Genomic DNA, 19,421 nt, shown 5'->3' with positions numbered 1-19,421 from the left:
ACAGGCAGTGGGTATTCATAATAATGTTTTTTAAGACATACCAATCTGTTTTGGACTTATAGCTGGCTTTTACCAGTCCTGTGTTTGTAATGTGTTATAGTATGGAATCCCTGTGGATTGAGACTCTACAATAAATCTGCTATCAACATTTAGTTAGCCATGCAGCTTTATGACTTCTCATCATGATCTATATTTATATAAGTATATTCCATATCCATTTTACGAACAGCTATTCAGAATCCGGATGTGATAGTATGAGTTTACCACTTCACAATAGCACCATCTGCTGAACTTATATAAAAAGCATCCGATCACCGTGATGGAAAAATCTGACAGCTTTATGTGTTTCCTCACAACAGAAGATGGATCAGGGTAATACATGTGCTGTTCCTCTCTCACTCATAGGTCATACTTGGTACTGTTTACTGGTTGGCCCACTGCCGTCCTTAAAGCCTTAAAGTGTGTGTTGCAGAAAATGTGATTGGCTTGGTGGCCCCTGAGTTTACATTCTTTTAATATAATGTTGTTGGTTTTGTATTTCATTCCATGTTGCTTTGCGAATAAATGGATGTACATGTGTTTTGTACGTGTGACTGCTTTAATAGGTGGATATGATTTCCAATGTCAAAACAATATTTCCATTTCAATATGATGATTCTCCATGATGAGTAAAACATGTGGAAAAAAGGTTAAAATTAATATGGCCCCGGCCGTGGCGCAACTGGCTGGGGCACCTGCACCGTATGCCGGCGACCCGTGGTCCTTTCCGGATCCCACCCCGACTCTCTCTCCCACTTTCCTGTCACTCTGCTATCCGATTAAAGGCAAAAGGCCCCAAAAAATAACTTAGAAAAAAAAAGAAAATTATTAAAATATGTCCCAACAAACAGGATTTTGAATACTTGTTTAAAAAGAGGTTATTTACTTTAATGCATTTAGACATGGTACAACATTTTTCTATCTGAGATCATCAATTTCATTGTGCTGGGTTGACTTGATAGTGATCAACAGTGTCACTCACTACAGGGGGCAATGTTGAGCAGTTGAGCTCTACCTCTAAATGCCTTCTTTGTTATGTGTCTGTGTGCTGCTGTGGATAAATAAATGCCGTGACAGTACTGAGAAGGATCTTGGAATACTGATAACAGACAACAAGGGGTGATCCAAGGACACACTGTGAAGTTAGCTACCTGACACATCACTGGAAACTGAGATGTGGCTGATGAAAGAGCAAGCAAATGAAAGAGAATAATAGGATGTAATGGTAAGACACTGTAGGCTATAGCATGATGAGTACAACAGAAAATGATGGAGAAAACAAAAACAGATCAGACATCTTTACAGAGGCTTTGTATGTTTATCTTTCAACCCACGGCAAGGAATGAATCCACAGACAGCCGCAGATCAAGTATGATGAACACAAACGCTTTAAATCAACACCAATAAATGTTTTTTTTTTTTCTAGTAGACAAACTTTGAGGTACGAGGAAGTGAGACTCTCTGGAAAGCCCAGTAATTACTTTTTCCCCACGGTAAGCATTAACATTATGCAGGCTAGTTAATACTCTAATAAGTTTCTCTTTTAAATGCATTTGAAGTGTTAACATATTTGAAATATTTCTAACATTTAGTTGCGTAATTTAATACTACAATGTAAAACAGTTTTTACCTTGGTTATAGTTTTTTTCCCCCCAACCACTTCTTGTGTAGTGCTGCTGATGCTTAATTATCGTGGATTAAATGAAATAATCACAAGATTTCTTTAACTCAAAGATATGTTAAAACATCGCTGTCAAATCATGCATATTGTTGACTGAAAGGACAATCAATTCTCATCCTTATCAGTCCTTAAACCTAATGGAGACATTTGATGAAAATAGGGTGCAATCTCTCAGAGTGTTACTAAGATGATTTGTATTGCAACATGCTGAAAAAAGAGAATGTAGAGAAAGGTATTATAGCAACACAATTTGTGACAAATGATGTATAACAAAACTCCAACTAAACACATACAAAGCATATCAAATGTAAAAAGTAAATATGTATACTTACATGAAGCAATTATTCAAACTGCAGAATGCAAAAATATGTTACACAGGTGATTCACCGAGAAACGTGTTGCAGCACAAATACAACTAATTCCTGGTTTTGTATTTCAATGCAAATGTTTTTTTCCCCCATTTTATACATAACTAAATATTTTTCAAATTGCTCAAAAGAAAGGCAAAGATCAATTACAGCCCTATAATAATATACACCTAGAGCAAAATAATTTATCAGAGGGATGATCATAAAGCATTGTGCATGACGTTCCAATAAAGTTCTGTGTGGCCAAGAAGAACAGCATGGTTGTAAAGATAGTGAGAGGGAAAAAGTTCAACTTTCCTTCATAATAAACCAAATAAGTGTACAGACAGGGCGTATACTTAGATTTATTAGGAATAAATAAATTACAAATTAATGTGAGTTTAAAATAGCAGATTATACAGATAAAATATCCACAAATAAATATAAGACTGATAGTAATTTATGTTAAACAAGTTATTAAAATATCTTACAATAAAACATTTCAGATATAAAATATAGTACAAAAATAATATACACATCAGACAGTTGTAGCAACTCTGACAGGAGCTGGAGGGACGAATGTGGGGAGCGCCATTGATCTCTCAGAGGGATTCTGGAACAAGAAACAGACCGTTTGTTTTTCAATAAAATCAACAAAAATGGACCAGAAGAAGCATTTTTCTACTTGTGCATCTTTTATTAGAAAGATTACCAGGTTTAATTTGTTGTAGTCAGGAGGAGACTTCAGTCCTCCAGTCAGCAGGTTGTGAGGAGTCACTTCTTTATGGGTTGTTATTGCCTGTGAGTGAAAAGTAACAGCAGCAGTATTCAATGCATTATCGGACTACAAGATTCAAGATGAAAAAGGTTTTTCTATCACATAATGATAGACAAGTCTCTTAGGTTAGGAGCTCACAAACAACAGAGCCATGAGAGAATTAGAATAAATGATATTCTATAAAACAAATAGCAACAGCTCCACATCCTCCAACAGGAACAACATGTATGACATTGTACGCATGATAGACAGTATGGCATTTATATAATTATTAACATGTTATGCTTTATAAACTCCTCACCAACCATAAATAATGGGTTGCCTTTTATATTATTGGCTTTTATTATGTTATAAAGTGATTCTAACCTTCTCCACTGCTCTAGACACTGGATATCTTGTCTGCCGACCTATGAAACACAGGAAAGTTCACAAATATAAAACGCAGAATGTTAAGAAAATATTTCACCATGTTAAAAGACTTGATTGGTATTTTTTGCAAAGCTTTCACCTACGTTTGTTCTTCTTCCAGTAGAAACAGAAGTAGATGGCGCAGCCCAGCAGGACGAGGAAGAGCAGACTGCAGGGGATTCCAGCTGCGATGCCCGCAATGGCAGGTCCACTCAGCCCTTCCCCTACATCACCAGGACAATGAAGCAATGAAGGTGCTACTGCAGAAGGAAAGATGGTTGCTTTAAAAACACAACATTTAACTGACAAGTTGCCATACCTGGACCAGTTCTCTGGACCTCAGATGGCTCTCCTTCCGTCATAAGAGCTTTGGGGATGACTCGAAATCTGTATGTCAAGCTGGGATCGAGGAAAAAGTCTACACTCCTGATGGAGCCAGGTTCCTGATGGATGGTGTGAAAAGTGTTTGCACTGCCTCGATTCTGGGTGCTGTTACGATGTTTGTCTGGAAGGTCTGGTCCTTTCAGTTGGATGTCAAACCCTATGTGAAAAGCACATGCAATTGTGTTGAATAATACGAGTATAAAAGTTGATAGGTCACAAAACTACACTACAGGCCTTTTTAATGAATTATGGTGCTATTTTATTTACATATAAACTAGCAGATGGGAGACAAAACAAATACAGACATTAGTCATTCACAGCACTTTGTCCCTTCAATTATTTTTTCCCAAAACACAGCGCTGGTCAGCCAGAGGCTTCCCACATTACATAATATTTACACCCGTATGCTCTATGTTGACTGTCTGTTTTCAACTCTGGAGTTCCTCTGAGATGTACACATTCAGAACAGGAAGGTTGGGTTTGTGCTGTTTAAAGATTTTCTTGCAAGAAACAAATGAACCTGGAGAATCACTGCTTTACCGGTAACAACGGAGGTAGGCGGGACCTCCCAGGTCAACGTGATGATGGTCCCGTTGTGATTACGGAACAAACTGAAATCTGAGATGGATGGTCCTGGAAAGAGAGGGATTGTGAGCAAGGGGGGAGATCAAGAGAGGGCATTAGAGAGGGGAGGATAACAACACTAGAGGGCTTTGTTCGAAAGGGAAAGAGCAATCTCAGGTATTCCTTAGCTCTGAGGGCCCGTTGTTTCCTTTTACTTTGGTAATGCAAGTGTTTCAAATTAGAAGCTGAAGGCAACAGAATCCTTACAGTATTTGAAAGTGGCACAAATAATGAAGTGTGTATCAGAAGACTGAACTATCAATATAACTTTTTAAAACTATTGGAACCAATGTTTAGTATTCAAAAGTATATATATATATATATATATATATATATATATATATATATATATATATATATATATATATATATATATATATACAAAACCTTGATTTCAAAAGCAAATGTTTCCTTCTTTTTTTAAATGAATTAATCTGCAGATTTTTTGCCCGATATAACAAATCAAAGTTTGGTCTACAACATGCCAACAAGTGGTTCCCAAAATGTATCTTAGCCTAAGGTGACATAATTAAATGTTATTATGTTTGACAGTCAGACATATATAGATCTCAATCACATGAGTTACTTTTTCTGTTGATCTTAAAGTTGATTGGTTAACAATTTAATCCCTTTTCTGTTAAATGGGCCCTTCAGTGACAAGTTACAACAGAAGTACAAGAAGTACTAAAGCACTTAAGTATCTGGTTATGTTTTAACCCTGCTTTATTTTACCACCACCAAACATCACACTGCACCTTGTAACTGAACTGCCCTCCTCTGGCTGCCCAGCGGGTTGCTGCAGGTGCAGGTGTAGTTTTGGAAGATGAAGTTGCTGACATTATAATCCCGAATCTGGAGCTGTGTGGCGTTAATGCTGATCTGGTATGTTGTTCCTGCGGGAGATGTCTCGTTGCCTTGGGACCATGACACCACAGCTTCAGGCGAGGCCTTGCTCACACACTCGATGGTGACCACTATCTTTCCATCAGAGGAAACTTTGGTTCTCACAGTAGGACGGAACATCATCGGATTATCTGTGGAAGAAAACAAAGTTGTTCTGGGCTGGCTACTCACGTCATTAATGAACAACCAAATATGTGTAAGAATTACTTGCTGTGATGCTGCACTGATTCTGTTCAACTGGGTGGTCTGCCATGCAGGCAACATTTTTCCCGTTGAGGTTATCTGAGGCGTTGAAGATCAGGCTGAAGTTCTCCACTCTGCTGCTGGTGTCGCTCAGTGTAGGGAAAGAAAGCACAGCCTTTGGGGTTCCCCCTGACCACATACAGGAGTACTGAAGACTGACGTTATTCACCGCCTGCACAGAGCACATCGGGATGCCTGACGGTCTCTCTATCCAGGGAGAAAATGTGGCAAAAATGTGTTTTTAGTGTTACATTTTACAATAGGTGCAAAGATAGTAAAAGACTGCAATCTCATAGCTTTACTAAATATATGAAAACACTAGCCTTAAAGTATATCTATGAGATTTTTATGTAACCATGTACATTCAGAACAGAAAGTTGTCTTTCCGTATGTAAGCAAGACAAGATTATTTCAGACATATTGATACAAACTGAAAAACACACATGCTCAATCCTTTCAAATGTAAATGTTTCAGGTAAAATCATGCTTTTGACATACCATAAACTTTTAAAATGATGCTCCTCTGAAGCTCTTCTTTAGTTTGCTCGTTGACCAGCGTGCAGGTATAATTGCCTGCTTGATTGGACTGTACATTTGTTAGATTTAAGACTCCTTTGAATTGATCAGGAATCTGAGTACCGAAGAGCCACTTGGCTGTCGGCAGTGGGACCCCTTCAGCTCTGCAGGAAACATTCAGTGTATCTCCTGATAAATAGAAAGGCTGAGCTGGAAGAGCCTCCAGTACCGGCTTTTCTGGTCCATCTACAAAAAGATCACAAAGAATAGAAAGGAGCCTTATAAGAATGAGGGGATATGATAAAGGTCCAATCTATAAAATACATTTTATTTATCTCACACAGCACGGTGACGTTTATGCGAGTTGTCACACTGCTGAATGGGTTCGTGAGTAACACCGTGTATGATCCACTGTCGAGCCGGTTTGGCCCGAGGATCACAAGGCTTCTCTCTTCCACTGTGTATCGCGAGTTGGATTTTATTTCTATGTCATTGAAGAACCACATCTGTTGCTGGACCACTCCCTGCAGCATGCTGTACTGCAGAGTGAACCGTTCAGCTCCCTCTATGGCAACATCAGGCTGTGCACTCAGAATAACATTCTGGATGCGTTCTGTAAAAGAAAGGATTTAGAAGAGCAGTTGGATGAAGTGATTAGAGTATATCACCGTGGTTGTATCAGTTTTACATTCAAATGCACCAAAATGGCAAAGTGCATTTCATTTACATGGAAGATCTAGACTTGAAAATAAATCAATAGTGAAACTTTCTGACTGCCTGAAAGATTCTTAAAGTGCATTATTGATTTCCTTGAACACATTAAACGGTTCATTACGCAACCATCAGCCGCCCAGGAGATAGCGAGAATACAGAGAAATGTCTCCAGCATTATCCAGAAGTAGCTGAATAAAAATGTTTTCTACCAAACTGCTGCCCATATATAGCAGATAAGTTCAAAATAAAGGTTCAGTTAGAAAATGGCTTTGTTTCGAGCAAGGACTCTCCTAATTTAAGCCCCTGGCCTACATTAATGGTTAGCTTGACTGTACATTCAGGTTAATATAGGTTTAAGCATACAATAAATGCACATCTTTACAATCATATTTCTCACCAAATACTTCCAGAGTGAAAGTAGTCCTGGATTTGCCCAGCCCAGATTTTGTCAATTCAATGGTGTAGTTACTGGTATATTCAAGTGTCACATTGACAAAGGTAAGGGATCCATTTTTCTCAATATTCAGCACCTTCCTTCTGTTTTCTGGTATGTCTGGGGGGAGACCAGTGGCAATAATCCATGTGACGACAGGTAAGTCTCCCATGAGCCAGGTAACAGTTGGGTCATCGGCCCCGCTGAAGGACACAGCCAGAGTGACATTACTGCCAGCTAAAGCATTCACCAGAGAAGGATCAGCAGGAGTAACCACCAGCTGGCAGGAAGCACCTGTCAGTAAGGTATAATCAGTTAGAAGGAGGAAATATCCAAAATATGTATCTTAGTTCCCTAAATCCATGTAGCAATACATGTGATAAATAGTGGAAAGGGAATATGGTATGTGTCTGTTCCTACTAAAATAAGCACACACATGGAATATGAAACCTTAACAAAAATGAACATAATTAGCAACATGAGAACAATTTAAAGCTCATTTCCTGTGTGGCTCCTAATGAAAACCTTTTAATCGTCTAGGAACAAGCAGAGCAAACATGCAATGTAAAAACTGTAATTTTGTTTTAGGCTTACCTTGAAAAGAAAAGCTAAAAATGGCCAGAAAAACTGCGAATAATTTCGCAAATTCACCCAGTAACGTCATTTTAGTGAAACAGAATGACAGCCGAGTTAGTTTTTGTGTTTTAATTTGATATTAAAAGTTATATTCCAGCACATAAAAAGCGAATAATTGTCCTTGGTGTCTTGGACAACGAGACTGAACAGTGTGTGGTCTGCTAGCAGCGCGCGTGAGTGGCTCACCTGTGCTGAATCAAAGCCTTGATTGTGCACGTGAGGCCACGCCCCTCATCTAGTTTAACATCAGAGTTGCGACTTCATGTCTATTTAGCTAAGAATCCATTATTCCTCAAATATAACGTGTCACGTGAAGACACGTGATGATTACATGTTTTGTATAATATGAAAAGAGGTAAGGTTTTCATGCTGGTAGCAGTAAAAAAAAACTGTGAGAAAGTAAACACGTTTAACCTGTTTAGTGTTCCATTTTACACTGAATACGCACATCATTTCTGTCCCTCTATGTGCACAGTACAAAGATACGTTTTTAACAGTCAATGTTTTTTTGTTTTTTTTATTGTGTTTGACATTAAATAAGGTTGTTCAAGTAGGCTGGCTGCAATACAACCATGACATCTAAAAACTAATGGTAGCCTACTTGGTCCTGCTTCCTTTCACTCTGGATTTATTAATTCCAGCAGCTTTTTTTTATTTTTTATTTCATGTCAGTTTTACCAAAGGTCATTAAATAGACACAGGTTGTTGTTTTGGTCTGAGTGAGTAATCAGCCTATCAATTGGTTAACACAAGAATCGCTGTAATTAAATAAAAATAACCTGAAATAATTGCTATATTCAATTGTTGGAGCCGTTTTTCTAAAGGCGATTTTACTTTATGGTCAGGCTGCTGTTTGTGCTGCTTGCATTTTTAACTATTCATAGCAGGCTATTGTGGTGTAATCGGATGAGTTGAGCGTCCTCCTTGTTGGCCAGCGCAGACATGATCTTAAGAGACCTGCAGAGGTCCCAACTGCTCATAATCTTTGTCAGTCACTTCCACGTGAATGCCTCGGTCTGCTCCCATGGCAAGCGCAGTGCGGATGGTCTCCTAAGACAGGGGTTTTTCAACTGGTTTTGTCCCAGGGACCACCATTCGGACTAGAAAGCAATCCGCGGCCCACTGATGTGCCTGCGCGTGGTGTGTATTTGGTGTTACATGCATAGCTCAATGCATGAAACATGAAAGAGAGGCCACGCAGATTTTATAATAATAAAAGTAGATTTATTAAATTAAATTAAATTAAAGATTATTTTAAAGAAAGAATAAAGAATAATAAAGTGTTGTGCAATTCAGTATTGGGAAAAGTAACTAAAAATGTCATGCAAAGTCAGTCTAGGTGTGTGACAAAACAACAACGGAGAACAAAAATCCAACAACACCGGAGAACCAAAATCCAACAAATGAAGACCAAGGCAGCCTCAACTGCTGGCTGGTCAGGGCTTTTATAACCCAGCCAGGACAGACCTGTCACCAATCACCTGCTGTAGAGACAGAGAGATTGAGAAAAGCAGAGAGAGATTGAGAAAAGCAGGGAGAGAGAACAGGCTTACCATTAACACAGGGCGGGGCCTAAACCCGCCAGGGTCGTAACAGTGAAAACATGGGAGAATTAGGCCTACCTGTCAGTGTGATATCTGGGCGTGGTGAAGTCCACACAGCCTGTCTATTCGTGGCGAAATGGTAGACAGAGACAGTCTCATGTCATTCTCTGGATCAAGCCTAGCCCTGTACTTATTCTTTAAGTACGCCAGTGTAGAAAAACCACTCTCACACAGGTATGTGGTTGGAAAGGGCAAAAGACACCTCATTGCTTTTGCAGCAAGCTGTGGAAATTCTGTCTGGCAACTTATCCAGAATTTAACAAGGGGCTGTGTGTCGTACATATGCCTCCTGACAGAGTCTGTGGACATCTCAATCAGCTTATCCTCTTCCACAGCCGTCAGACTTGACCCTACTGATGCATCGTCACTGAATGGGAGCAGGATCCACTTGCTGTCACGGCGCCACTCTTCCGAATCAGTGAAGTACTTTGCGAATTGACGCACAAGCTTCCTCAAATGCTCACATATAGTGTCGTTGATGTCAGTGCTGTCAGGGTATTCCTCAACTGAAGGAAACATCGCCAAGTTATTGCTCTCCACTCGTTCGATCCACTTTGACATTTTTTTCACAAATGCGTCGAGCTTCTCGTAGAGCTGCATGACGTTTGCATCTCTCCCTTGCATGGAGCTGTTCAACTTGTTCAGCTCTGCAAAAACATCTGTGAGGTACGCCAGCTTAGTTAACCAGTAACTATCGTTGAAATTGGAAGCCAGATCAGAATGCTTCTCGCACAAGAACTCGTAGATAGCTCCGCGTAGTTCAAACACACGGGCGAGCACAGCGCCGCGAGACAGCCAACGCACCTCTGAATGATAAAGGAGAGAGCTGTGTTCACTTCCCAAGTCATGGCATAGGGATGAAAACAGGCGTGTATTCAATGCGTTTCGTTTTATGAAGTTGACCGTCTTGACAACGACATCAAACACACCACTGAGCTCAACACTGAGATCTTTGGAGGCGAGAGCCTCTCTATGAATCAGGCAGTGTGTCCAAATTACCCCCGGAGCCACCCTCCTTACATGCGCAAACAGTCCAGTCTTGCTGCCACTCATGGCTCGGGCCCCATCGCTGCATAATGCAACGCACCTCTGCCACGAGATATTGTGCTCCGTGAAAAAATCGTCCAGTGCTTTAAATATTTCTACACCGGTAGTTCGCCCGGGCAGTGGTTTGCAAAAAAGAAATTCCTCGCACATAGTGCCACTGTCCTCGTATCGCACAAATGTTAACAGTTGCGCATCATTAGTAACATCTGTCGTCTCGTCGATTTGAAGGGAAAACAGAACTGTCTGAAGTTTTGCCATCAGCTGGTCTTTGACATCATTTGCCATTTCCCCAATTCGTCTTCCGATTGTGTTGTCTGACAACGGAATAGTTTTTAATTTGTTGGCACATTCTTCGCTTACCATAGCTCTGCACATATCTATGGCTGCTGGCAATATAAGCTGCTCTGCAATGGTATGGGGCTTCTTACTTTTTGCAACCCTGAGAGCGACCAGATACGATGCTTTCAGTGCGTTTTCATTTATTTTTGCACTCTTCCTCATGGTAGCCTGCTGTCCTTTGAAATCACGCAACATCTGTTGCATGTACTCAACGGGTTTGGCCTTCAAGTGGACGTGATGCGTCTCCATATGCCGCGTAAGTTTCGACGGCTTCATAGCTTCATTACAGAGAATTGTTGAACATACGAAACACAGTGGTACCTCCTCTCCTGCTCTGTCTGTCGTCACTGTGAATCCATATTTAACATATTCCTCATTGTATTTTCTTTTTCGTCTTTTTTGCGAAGTTGACGCTTCGGAAGCCTGTCCTTGCCCTATCGTGGCGGCCTGTCCCTCTGTCGTGGCAGCCTGACCCTCTGTCATGGCAGCCTGTCCCTCTGGCACTTTCCTCACTACAAAACGATCCATTGGTGCTAGATATATAGCTAGACTAGTACATATGTAACAAATGTTTGCTGTACTACAACCTATCTTAAAATACTCTCGTCGGCTATGCTTATAAATGTGTGTCAACTTTGCTCGCAAGACTGTACGTAATGAATAATAAGTGAGGTTAGCGACGCAACTCATTACCATTAGCGAATCACAGGCTACCATAGACTGGATAGGCGCAAGGCTACATTCTGTCAGCTTGAATTTCCTTTATATTATTTTAAACATATTTTTCACGATATGTAACGGTATTCTGGAAATGTGTTGAAATATCAAAGCGAATTTATATTAAAAAAAAACAATGGTGAACTGATCAACATAGGCTCTTGTCACGGACCACATGCAATGCCGCCGCGGACCACCAGGGGTCCGCGGACCACCGGTTGAAAACCCCTGTCCTAAGAGATAAAAAAAAAAGAACTGGTTTGAAGGGAATTAAAAGAATTAAGTTGAGCTGCTACCCAATTTAACTTTAACATGTGTCTCATAAATGCAACATTTTTTTTTTTTAAAGTAGGCCTATAGGCAGTTAGTTACAGTATGACTATGACTGTGGACTATAAATCCTGTATATAGCATGTCACTTGGTGTTTATAAACTGAACATAAGATGACAGCATTTTTCTGTATTAAGAAAAGTATTATATAAGCAAATATGGATCAGGACGGCACTAGAAACCTATTTTTCTAGAGATAACTGAAACACAAGGACATGTAATCAAAATAAGCTTTTAAATCAAACCACCCTGCCTAATTATGCAAAATGTATGATGATTTTAAAGTAGTACACTGTAATTGTTTATCATTTCTAAGTATTTGTAAATGATTGTAAATATACGGTTAGTTACTCTCTGAGGTCATAGAGAGTGCAGGGAGTGAGGTTGTGTAATAGGGTCTTGCTTAAGAAACCTCTGGAATAAGTCGAGGGCCTCCATATATGTGTAAGGGAAAGACATGTAGGACGAGAACATACATCTCACCTTATTTGGGTACACGAAAGACATGTAGGACAAACACATACATCTCTCTTAGTTGGGTATACATTGTTATAGTTCACCTCCTTTGGTAACACACACACATTGGACACGCACACACATTTCTCCTATAAAGTGTATGCACAAAGAGATTTCGGGGGGACTTCCACAATTGACTCTGGGAACCTCGTATTGCCCGTGTTGGTGTATGATACTATGCTGTTTCTGATAAACCTTATTATATACAAGCTGGTGTCTCCGGAGACTTCTTCATCATCTTCACAAACATCGCTACAAGATATATACCTCACTATAAAAAGCCCTCGGTATAGCATAGTATGATTTAACAGCAAAATGATCATACCTTTACAAAAGTTAAATTTATTTCAGGATTTAATTTGTCTGAAACAGGTAAACAGTGTGAGATATGTTTACCTAAAGGATAACTAAGTATTGCTGCATGATTTAACATAACATACTGCAGAAACAGTTTTCTGGCCAAATGGTATTTATGTACCATATTATAGAAAAAGAACACTGCATAAACACTAATACGCAACTCCAACATAAATCCTTATTTTTTCACCATGTTATCTCATCAAGTTATCTCATACCTGGTAACAATGACAAATTCACACCAAAAATAATGCCACAAAAGAACAGTCACAGGTGTACTTAGATATGAAAAAGACTGGCTGATTTATTGTCATGGTAATGTTCTGTACAATCAACAGATAATTGAGGCGCTTATGGTTTAATTTGTGACCATCTTCCGTTGCTTAAACTGAGACACACTGTCTTAATCCTGAAAACCTGCAACAATCACACAAGCTTCACAAATCACCAGCCGGCTTGACGCTAATCTTGAAAGAAATAACCATTTCGACATGTGTGGGTCCATATTTACAGGTATCATTTACAAAAACTGCACCTCTTAACATGTGTGACTACAGATTTACAAGATTAAGCAGCTGAGTCAAGTTCCAGTTGGTGAAATGCATTGCACTGGTAGTGTACAGTGTAATACAAACAGCAGCATGAATGATACTGAAAGACATGTCTCTGTTTCAATTATTGCATAAAGACAGCTTATTTTAAGTCAGACCATGAGCCTATGTTACAGATGAGTTTAGACGTTAAAATGCACATAAAAGACAAGATGATCATTTTTGGGGTTGTTTGGGTCGGCTGCAGGATAGTGTATCTCAGTACTCTTCTCCCATCTGACCTTCCTGCATAAATCAGGAGTCACAATCTCAAACAGAGGGATTACAGCTTCATAAACTGGTCCTCCGGTCGTGCTTATGCAATACAGCCCAGTTATTCATTCAGAGTCCTGCAAGGAGAGAAGACAATGCAGATTGATATTTGTGATTCAAGACAAGAGTTGCAATTCAAATCCTTTATTACTAGCTTAGCTCCTGTTTCCACAAAACACAATATAGTCTTTGCCAGAGAAATTAATTAGGTTTACACACTGAAAAGATGGTGATATAAAAGGACGAAACATTAATATTCCAAGCAGATCATTTCATCCTTCCAAACCAGAGGTAACCTCACAGCATGCATACACAAGGTGAAAATGTATCAAGTAAGTCCTAATAAAGAGGAAGATATAGGTTTATTAAGAATAATGATTTGGCATTGTGCCCTCTCAAATGATATAAATATTACAAACTCTAAATGTTATGAAACAAAGAAAGGATTTCCCCCAAAATTATTGAATTTTTGTTTTCTACAAAAGCTAAAAACATGGTGAGAGCCAGTACCATCTAATATCCCTTGCTGAAATCAGAGCAGCAACAATTAGTCGATTTAGAGAAAAAGATCTGTACATTTTTCGATAATTTAAGCCTCTACATTGGCTTGGAAATTGATACAGCTCTGCCTCATTTCCTGTCACCTCTTTATTGGATTCCAATCCCCCTATTAATCATAGGAGGCATTTTCTAAGCTATTGTGAACTGTGTGTTACTGAATCTTGAGATCCTTGCTAAAGGTGTGTGTTGATGGGTCAGGCTGTACAGTGGTAGATTCAGTGAAACTCACCCTTCTGCCATGTTGTCCTCCCTGCTTATGCTCCTAAAGCCTCTATATCCTCCCTGCTTCCTTCAGTCTGGCCACCAGGTCGTCCACCGTCTCCACCTTCACCCCCGCCTCTCTTTGGGGAGGCTCATCCACTCGCAACACCTCCAACCGTGATGTGATATCCACCTCTAAGTCTGCAGGCTTCAAGTTAGCTATCTTCTTCTTCTTGGCTTTCTGAAAGTGGGAAAACACAGGAGAAGGATAAAGGACTCAATCTATGAAACTTTTTTTAAAGTACCTGTCAACATTGAACACTGAATAGAGTGTAGCCCTAAACTTGGCTTCATGCCTTTAAATAGTGTTGTTAATACTAATCAAAGGTCATTCCTAAAAATAAGAATATATCTGGCCTGGTTTTTGCTTTCTGCATTTCTGAACACATTTTCTGGCTACCTACCATGATATTGGGAAGGGTGGCATATCTGGGGGTGTTGAGTCGAAGGTCTGCAGTAATCACTGCTGGTGTGTTGATCTTAACAGTCTCCAGGCCACCATCAATTTCTCTCACGACTTTAATCTTGTCTCCTTCCATTGTCAACTCTGATGCAAAGGTACCCTGTGATTATAAGGTACAGCACAAATACATAACATTAAATACAGAAAGAAAATACCACATGGGAAAAAAAGGAACAGGAAAACATTTTTGTAACTCTTAATTTCTGAGGCTGCTTTGGAAAGGGTGAACAAAAACTGTGCAAGTCAGCTACGCTTGGATTGTAACTACTCCTGGGTAAATGTGACTTAAGAAAGAACAAATTGACTCTAAAATGTCAGGTGATTAGTAACAACATGAAAGTAAGGATGTCATAAAAATCTAAAAGAGGTAACTTTGGATATTAGCTTGTTAAACTGATGACTTTCTACCTATTGATGCTTTACACTAAAGCTGAGATATTGTGTCAATAAAGAGCTCCATCTATTGGTCAGTTAGTGGAAATCCCACTCCACTGTCCATACAGCCTTTGACCTGCTGATCTGTGCAGGATCACTGTAGCTCTTACTGACTCAAACTAGTCTCTGCTCACTTTGATAAGGCAGTCTGTACAGGGCCTGATATCACCACTGCTGCACTACAGAATGATTAACTGTGGTGATCTAATTTACAGTAACAGGCTGTGTAAGTTAAAACTCACCTGAGGCCAGTCCAGTAAAGCTGCTGTCATCTGACCAGTCTGATTGCAGTCATCATCGATGGCCTAGGAGCGAAACACAAGTCATTATATGGAAACACCAGTGGTGTAGACCGACTTCATCACCGTATGAAAGCAGGAAGTATTTTTTTTTTGTTTTATAACCTGTTTGCCGAGGATGATCAGTTGAGCGTCCTCCTTCTTGGCCAGGGCAGCCATGATCTTAGAGACCTGCAGAGGTCCCAACTGCTCATAGTCTTTGCCAGTCACTTCCACGTGAATGCCTCGGTCTGCTCCCATCGCAAGCGCAGTGCGGATGGTCTCCTAAGAGATAAAAAAAAGAACTGGTTTGAAGGGAATTAAAAGAATTAAGTTGTGTTGCTACCCAATTTAACTTTAACATGTATCTCATAAATGCAACATTTACTTTTTAAAGTATAGGCAGTTAATTACAGTATAACTATGACTGTGGACTATAAATCCTGTATATAGCATGTCTCTTGGTGTTTATAAACTGAACATAAGATGACAGCATTTTTCTGTATTACAAAAAGTATAATATAAGCAAATATGGATCAGGACGGCACTCCGGTTTGGTGATATGTAAAAATAATTTACAAAAATTGTGATGAACCTATTTTTCTAGAGATAACTGAAAAACAAGGACATGTAATCTAAATAAGCTTTTAAATCAAACCACCCTGCCTAATTATGCAAAATGTATGATGATTTTAAAGTAGTACACTCTAATTGTTTATCATTTATAAGTATTTGTGAAATGATATCCATTCTACAGCATGATTCAGCTAAACTATAATGAAAGATAGAGCTGAAGTCCAGCAAAAAAAAAACTATTAAACAGTGAAAGTACGATAAACAACTCCTCCAAAAGTAGGCAGCCTGCCATGCTGCATGTCTCCAGGACATTGACTAACCAGGCAGGGGTCCAGAGTTTGGCTCCATCTCACCTACCTGTGCTTGCTGTGGCCCACAGCTGACAACCACAACCTCCTTAATGATCTTCTTCTCCTTCATCTTGACCGCCTCCTCCACAGCGATCTCACAGAAGGGGTTCATTGAGTGCTTGACTCCATCAGTCACCACGCTACTGTTGTCGGGCTTCACACGAATCTGAGTGGGGAACAAGACCGCAGGACAGAGTCACTACAGGGGTGCTAGAAGACAAACAGTCCAGATAACATGGATTCTACGGCAAACTGTCAGACACAAAGACAGAGACTCACACAGCAAGAAAGCACAAGGTAAACAGGCAAGTCATTCAGAAATTTAAAATGAAAGAGAAGTTGGACAAAAGTATATGGACACCCAAACAAAATATGTGAATGTTTTATTGGAGCGAAATCAGGAATCTGGCTAAAGGGGTTCAATCTTTCGCAGTCATAAGAGGAAAAGAGAGGTCTGGCGATAAGGCTTAGCTTACAGCTCACGTTTCACTTGATACCGAAGACATTTGATCCGGTTATGGTCAGGGCTTTGTGCCGGGCAACATGACTTAAAAAAAATACAAAAATTTGGACCATGCATTTTAAGCGAGGGAACTGTTGAGACAATACATGCTGTTTGTATGTCCTGTGTCTATTGTGCTTTAGCTTAGAGATGTTCAAGAAAACCGATTCAAGGGACCTATCCAAAATGCCTGAAAAACTGCCATAGAACATAGAAGAACACAGAAATATGTTTATGGGGTATCCATTTAGTTCTGGCCAAATAACAAACCTGTATCATTTCCCTTTATGTTATAAATATATGCAGAATGACAGTTAAAAATACATATTCTAGCTAAATGGACCTAGTCAAATATGTGAAACATAATTCTGTGAGCATAAATAATTCAAAACATTTGAGCACCAGGAAAAGTGCTATATATGTATTATTATTATTATTATTATTATTATTATTATTAATATTATTATTATTATTATTATTATTAATATTAATATTAACATTGAATGATGAGACATTGCAAATCATATGCTGGTTCTAGATGACTCAATATGATGCAACAGCATACATTAGACAGATTGCCCCCCAAAAATAACTTAATGCATTTCAATCATCTGCCTGATAAACAGAGAGCAGAAGGCAGAGGTGTATTGAACACTGACACTGCACAGATCTTGCTCAGGGCAGCTGAAGCGGGATAGTTCCTGCTGTTGCATGACTCATTTATTATGATGTTGTGCTCAATCTCTCAGTGCCAATATCTTTGCTAAAAGTGAAATGATATTGATCTTGCAATAATTGTGTGAGATCAACATTATCTTGCATGACGGGGGAAAGTTGATCTAAGAGGAACATGCCAATTGTTAAGCCAAACATTAGGTAACATCAATTTATATCATTAGCCTTACAGCTGCTCAGGTAACCTACAAAAGGTCATACATTGCGACATTGGTGACAATAATCTAGCAGTAAATAACTACTCTCTGGCATCAACCAAACGTCACTCCAACTGCTGCAAGCTTCTTACTTTTTTGTGTTTTAGTTAAACAAATTAAAACATCACATCACCCTTATTTAATGGACAGGTTTCATTTAATTGTATGTATATATTGCATTGTTTATTCTTCTATAATGATGCGTCTTCTCTCCACTATGCCTTGTCGTTGTCTGTCTCCATGTGTTATTTAACCTTTATTTCTCTCACTTAGTTTGGCTATGTATTGTGAATTGTACTTATATCCCACATTTGCATTGCTAACCCTCTTTTAAATTGTGCTTTATGAATAAAGGTATTTGTCATTATAGACATAGGTGATCTGTAAAACATTTTTTTTAAAGCATCAACTTTTGTGTTCCATAAGTTCTTGTGCCACAGCCAGCTGGTATCAGCAAGCTAACGTTAGCTACACAGAAAGTCAACTGAATGAGTACCGACAAATAGTCTTTCAAACGTTAATACGCCCGTCGAAACATCAAAATGACATTACCTTAACGGCGTAGTCAATGACACGCTTAACTCCAACGAGGACACGTCCAGACATTTTTGTTGAAACGTTTATCTATGCAGAAGTAGACAGCTAAAGAAATGGCAGTGAACCTTCACCCAAGGAGGAGAGGTCGGAAATATTTTAGGGTGACACCAGAGTTGCAACGCCTCCCAATCCAGCCAACAGGAAACTGACAAGAGTGACCGATCTATACGCTGATTGGGTAAAAATCGCTTAAAGCCGTTGTTAAATTCCACAATAAATCACCAAGAACCTTGGTGGTTTCAGACTGATTGCCAAATAAATCGTATTTATGATTTTTGGAAACCGTCTTAAATCCTAATGAATTCCCATTATCTACTATCATTATTGTTTAAATAACTGAAACTGTGGGAAACACGACAAAGCACAGGTGCATGATGTGGTGCTCCCCATATCTGCGTTGTAGACCATAGCCAAAGAAGAAACGTTCCGCATAATGTGTGGCAAAGTTCGCGGCGGTAGAGTGATGTAACGAGGGTCAAGCAAAGTTGTATCTATTTATTCATCGATTTTGTTGGGGGCTCTGAATGGAATATGTCCACAGACAAAAAAACAACAACTATAAATTACAGTTATTCTGATACAGAAAATATTTATATTCGATGCCTAATCGATAGCTAATGCTAATGTTATAATCTTACATTTTCTAAAATGCATTTACCACTTTAATCACAGTGGGCAGTGCTGTCAAAATACTCAATTTCAAGTAAAACTACTGCATTGAGAATGGTAATTAAGTATGATTAGGAAAATGTTCTTGTTTTCAGAATAAAAGTACTCATTGCAGAAAATAATATACCAAAGCAGCACATCTTCACATTAAAGAAAGTGGAACTGTTCAACTGTTTTCGTTTTAACCCACGCATGGTTTTAGTTACTTAAATATTATGTTGGATGGTTTAATCTATACTAAATAATAATATTTCGAACGTTTTCCTACGTGTTTTGTCCGAAAATCTGAATTTGTGAAGTAAAGTCTTCAGAATAAA

The 19,421-nt window shown here is 39.1% G+C and overlaps 3 protein-coding genes across 3 annotated transcripts; all 3 read right to left on the bottom strand.

Moving 5' to 3' along the window:
* Positions 1 to 2,412: 2,412 nt before the first annotated feature.
* vsig10l (V-set and immunoglobulin domain containing 10 like) lies at positions 2,413 to 7,894 on the bottom strand. Its single transcript, XM_063878573.1, has 12 exons — positions 7,665 to 7,894; positions 7,035 to 7,364; positions 6,264 to 6,536; positions 5,906 to 6,169; positions 5,372 to 5,614; positions 5,017 to 5,295; positions 4,178 to 4,270; positions 3,573 to 3,794; positions 3,358 to 3,477; positions 3,212 to 3,252; positions 2,780 to 2,866; positions 2,413 to 2,680 (listed from the first exon to the last, which is right to left on the bottom strand). The coding sequence occupies exons 1-12, from the start codon at positions 7,732 to 7,734 to the stop codon at positions 2,606 to 2,608; spliced, it is 2,097 nt and encodes a 698-aa protein (XP_063734643.1). The 5' UTR covers positions 7,735 to 7,894; the 3' UTR covers positions 2,413 to 2,605.
* A 1,007-nt stretch (positions 7,895 to 8,901) lies between these two features.
* Positions 8,902 to 11,649, bottom strand: LOC134862366 (protein FAM200A-like). Its single transcript, XM_063880251.1, has 2 exons — positions 9,329 to 11,649; positions 8,902 to 9,190 (listed from the first exon to the last, which is right to left on the bottom strand). Exon 1 carries the CDS (start codon positions 11,411 to 11,413, stop codon positions 9,332 to 9,334), a length of 2,082 nt encoding a protein of 693 aa, XP_063736321.1. The 5' UTR covers positions 11,414 to 11,649; the 3' UTR covers positions 8,902 to 9,190; positions 9,329 to 9,331.
* Positions 11,650 to 12,896: 1,247 nt separating this feature from the next.
* On the bottom strand, positions 12,897 to 18,579 carry etfb (electron transfer flavoprotein subunit beta). The gene is made up of 7 exons (XM_063880257.1): positions 18,391 to 18,579; positions 16,412 to 16,570; positions 15,605 to 15,763; positions 15,443 to 15,505; positions 14,707 to 14,865; positions 14,271 to 14,483; positions 12,897 to 13,557 (listed from the first exon to the last, which is right to left on the bottom strand). The coding sequence occupies exons 1-6, from the start codon at positions 18,442 to 18,444 to the stop codon at positions 14,313 to 14,315; spliced, it is 765 nt and encodes a 254-aa protein (XP_063736327.1). The 5' UTR covers positions 18,445 to 18,579; the 3' UTR covers positions 12,897 to 13,557; positions 14,271 to 14,312.
* Between the last annotated feature and the right edge of the window lie 842 nt (positions 18,580 to 19,421).

Source organism: Eleginops maclovinus, chromosome 3, assembly GCF_036324505.1.
Source record: "Eleginops maclovinus isolate JMC-PN-2008 ecotype Puerto Natales chromosome 3, JC_Emac_rtc_rv5, whole genome shotgun sequence".
In the NCBI taxonomy this organism is placed as follows: Eukaryota; Metazoa; Chordata; class Actinopteri; order Perciformes; family Eleginopidae; genus Eleginops; species Eleginops maclovinus.
This window is presented reverse-complemented; position numbering and strand designations above follow the sequence as displayed.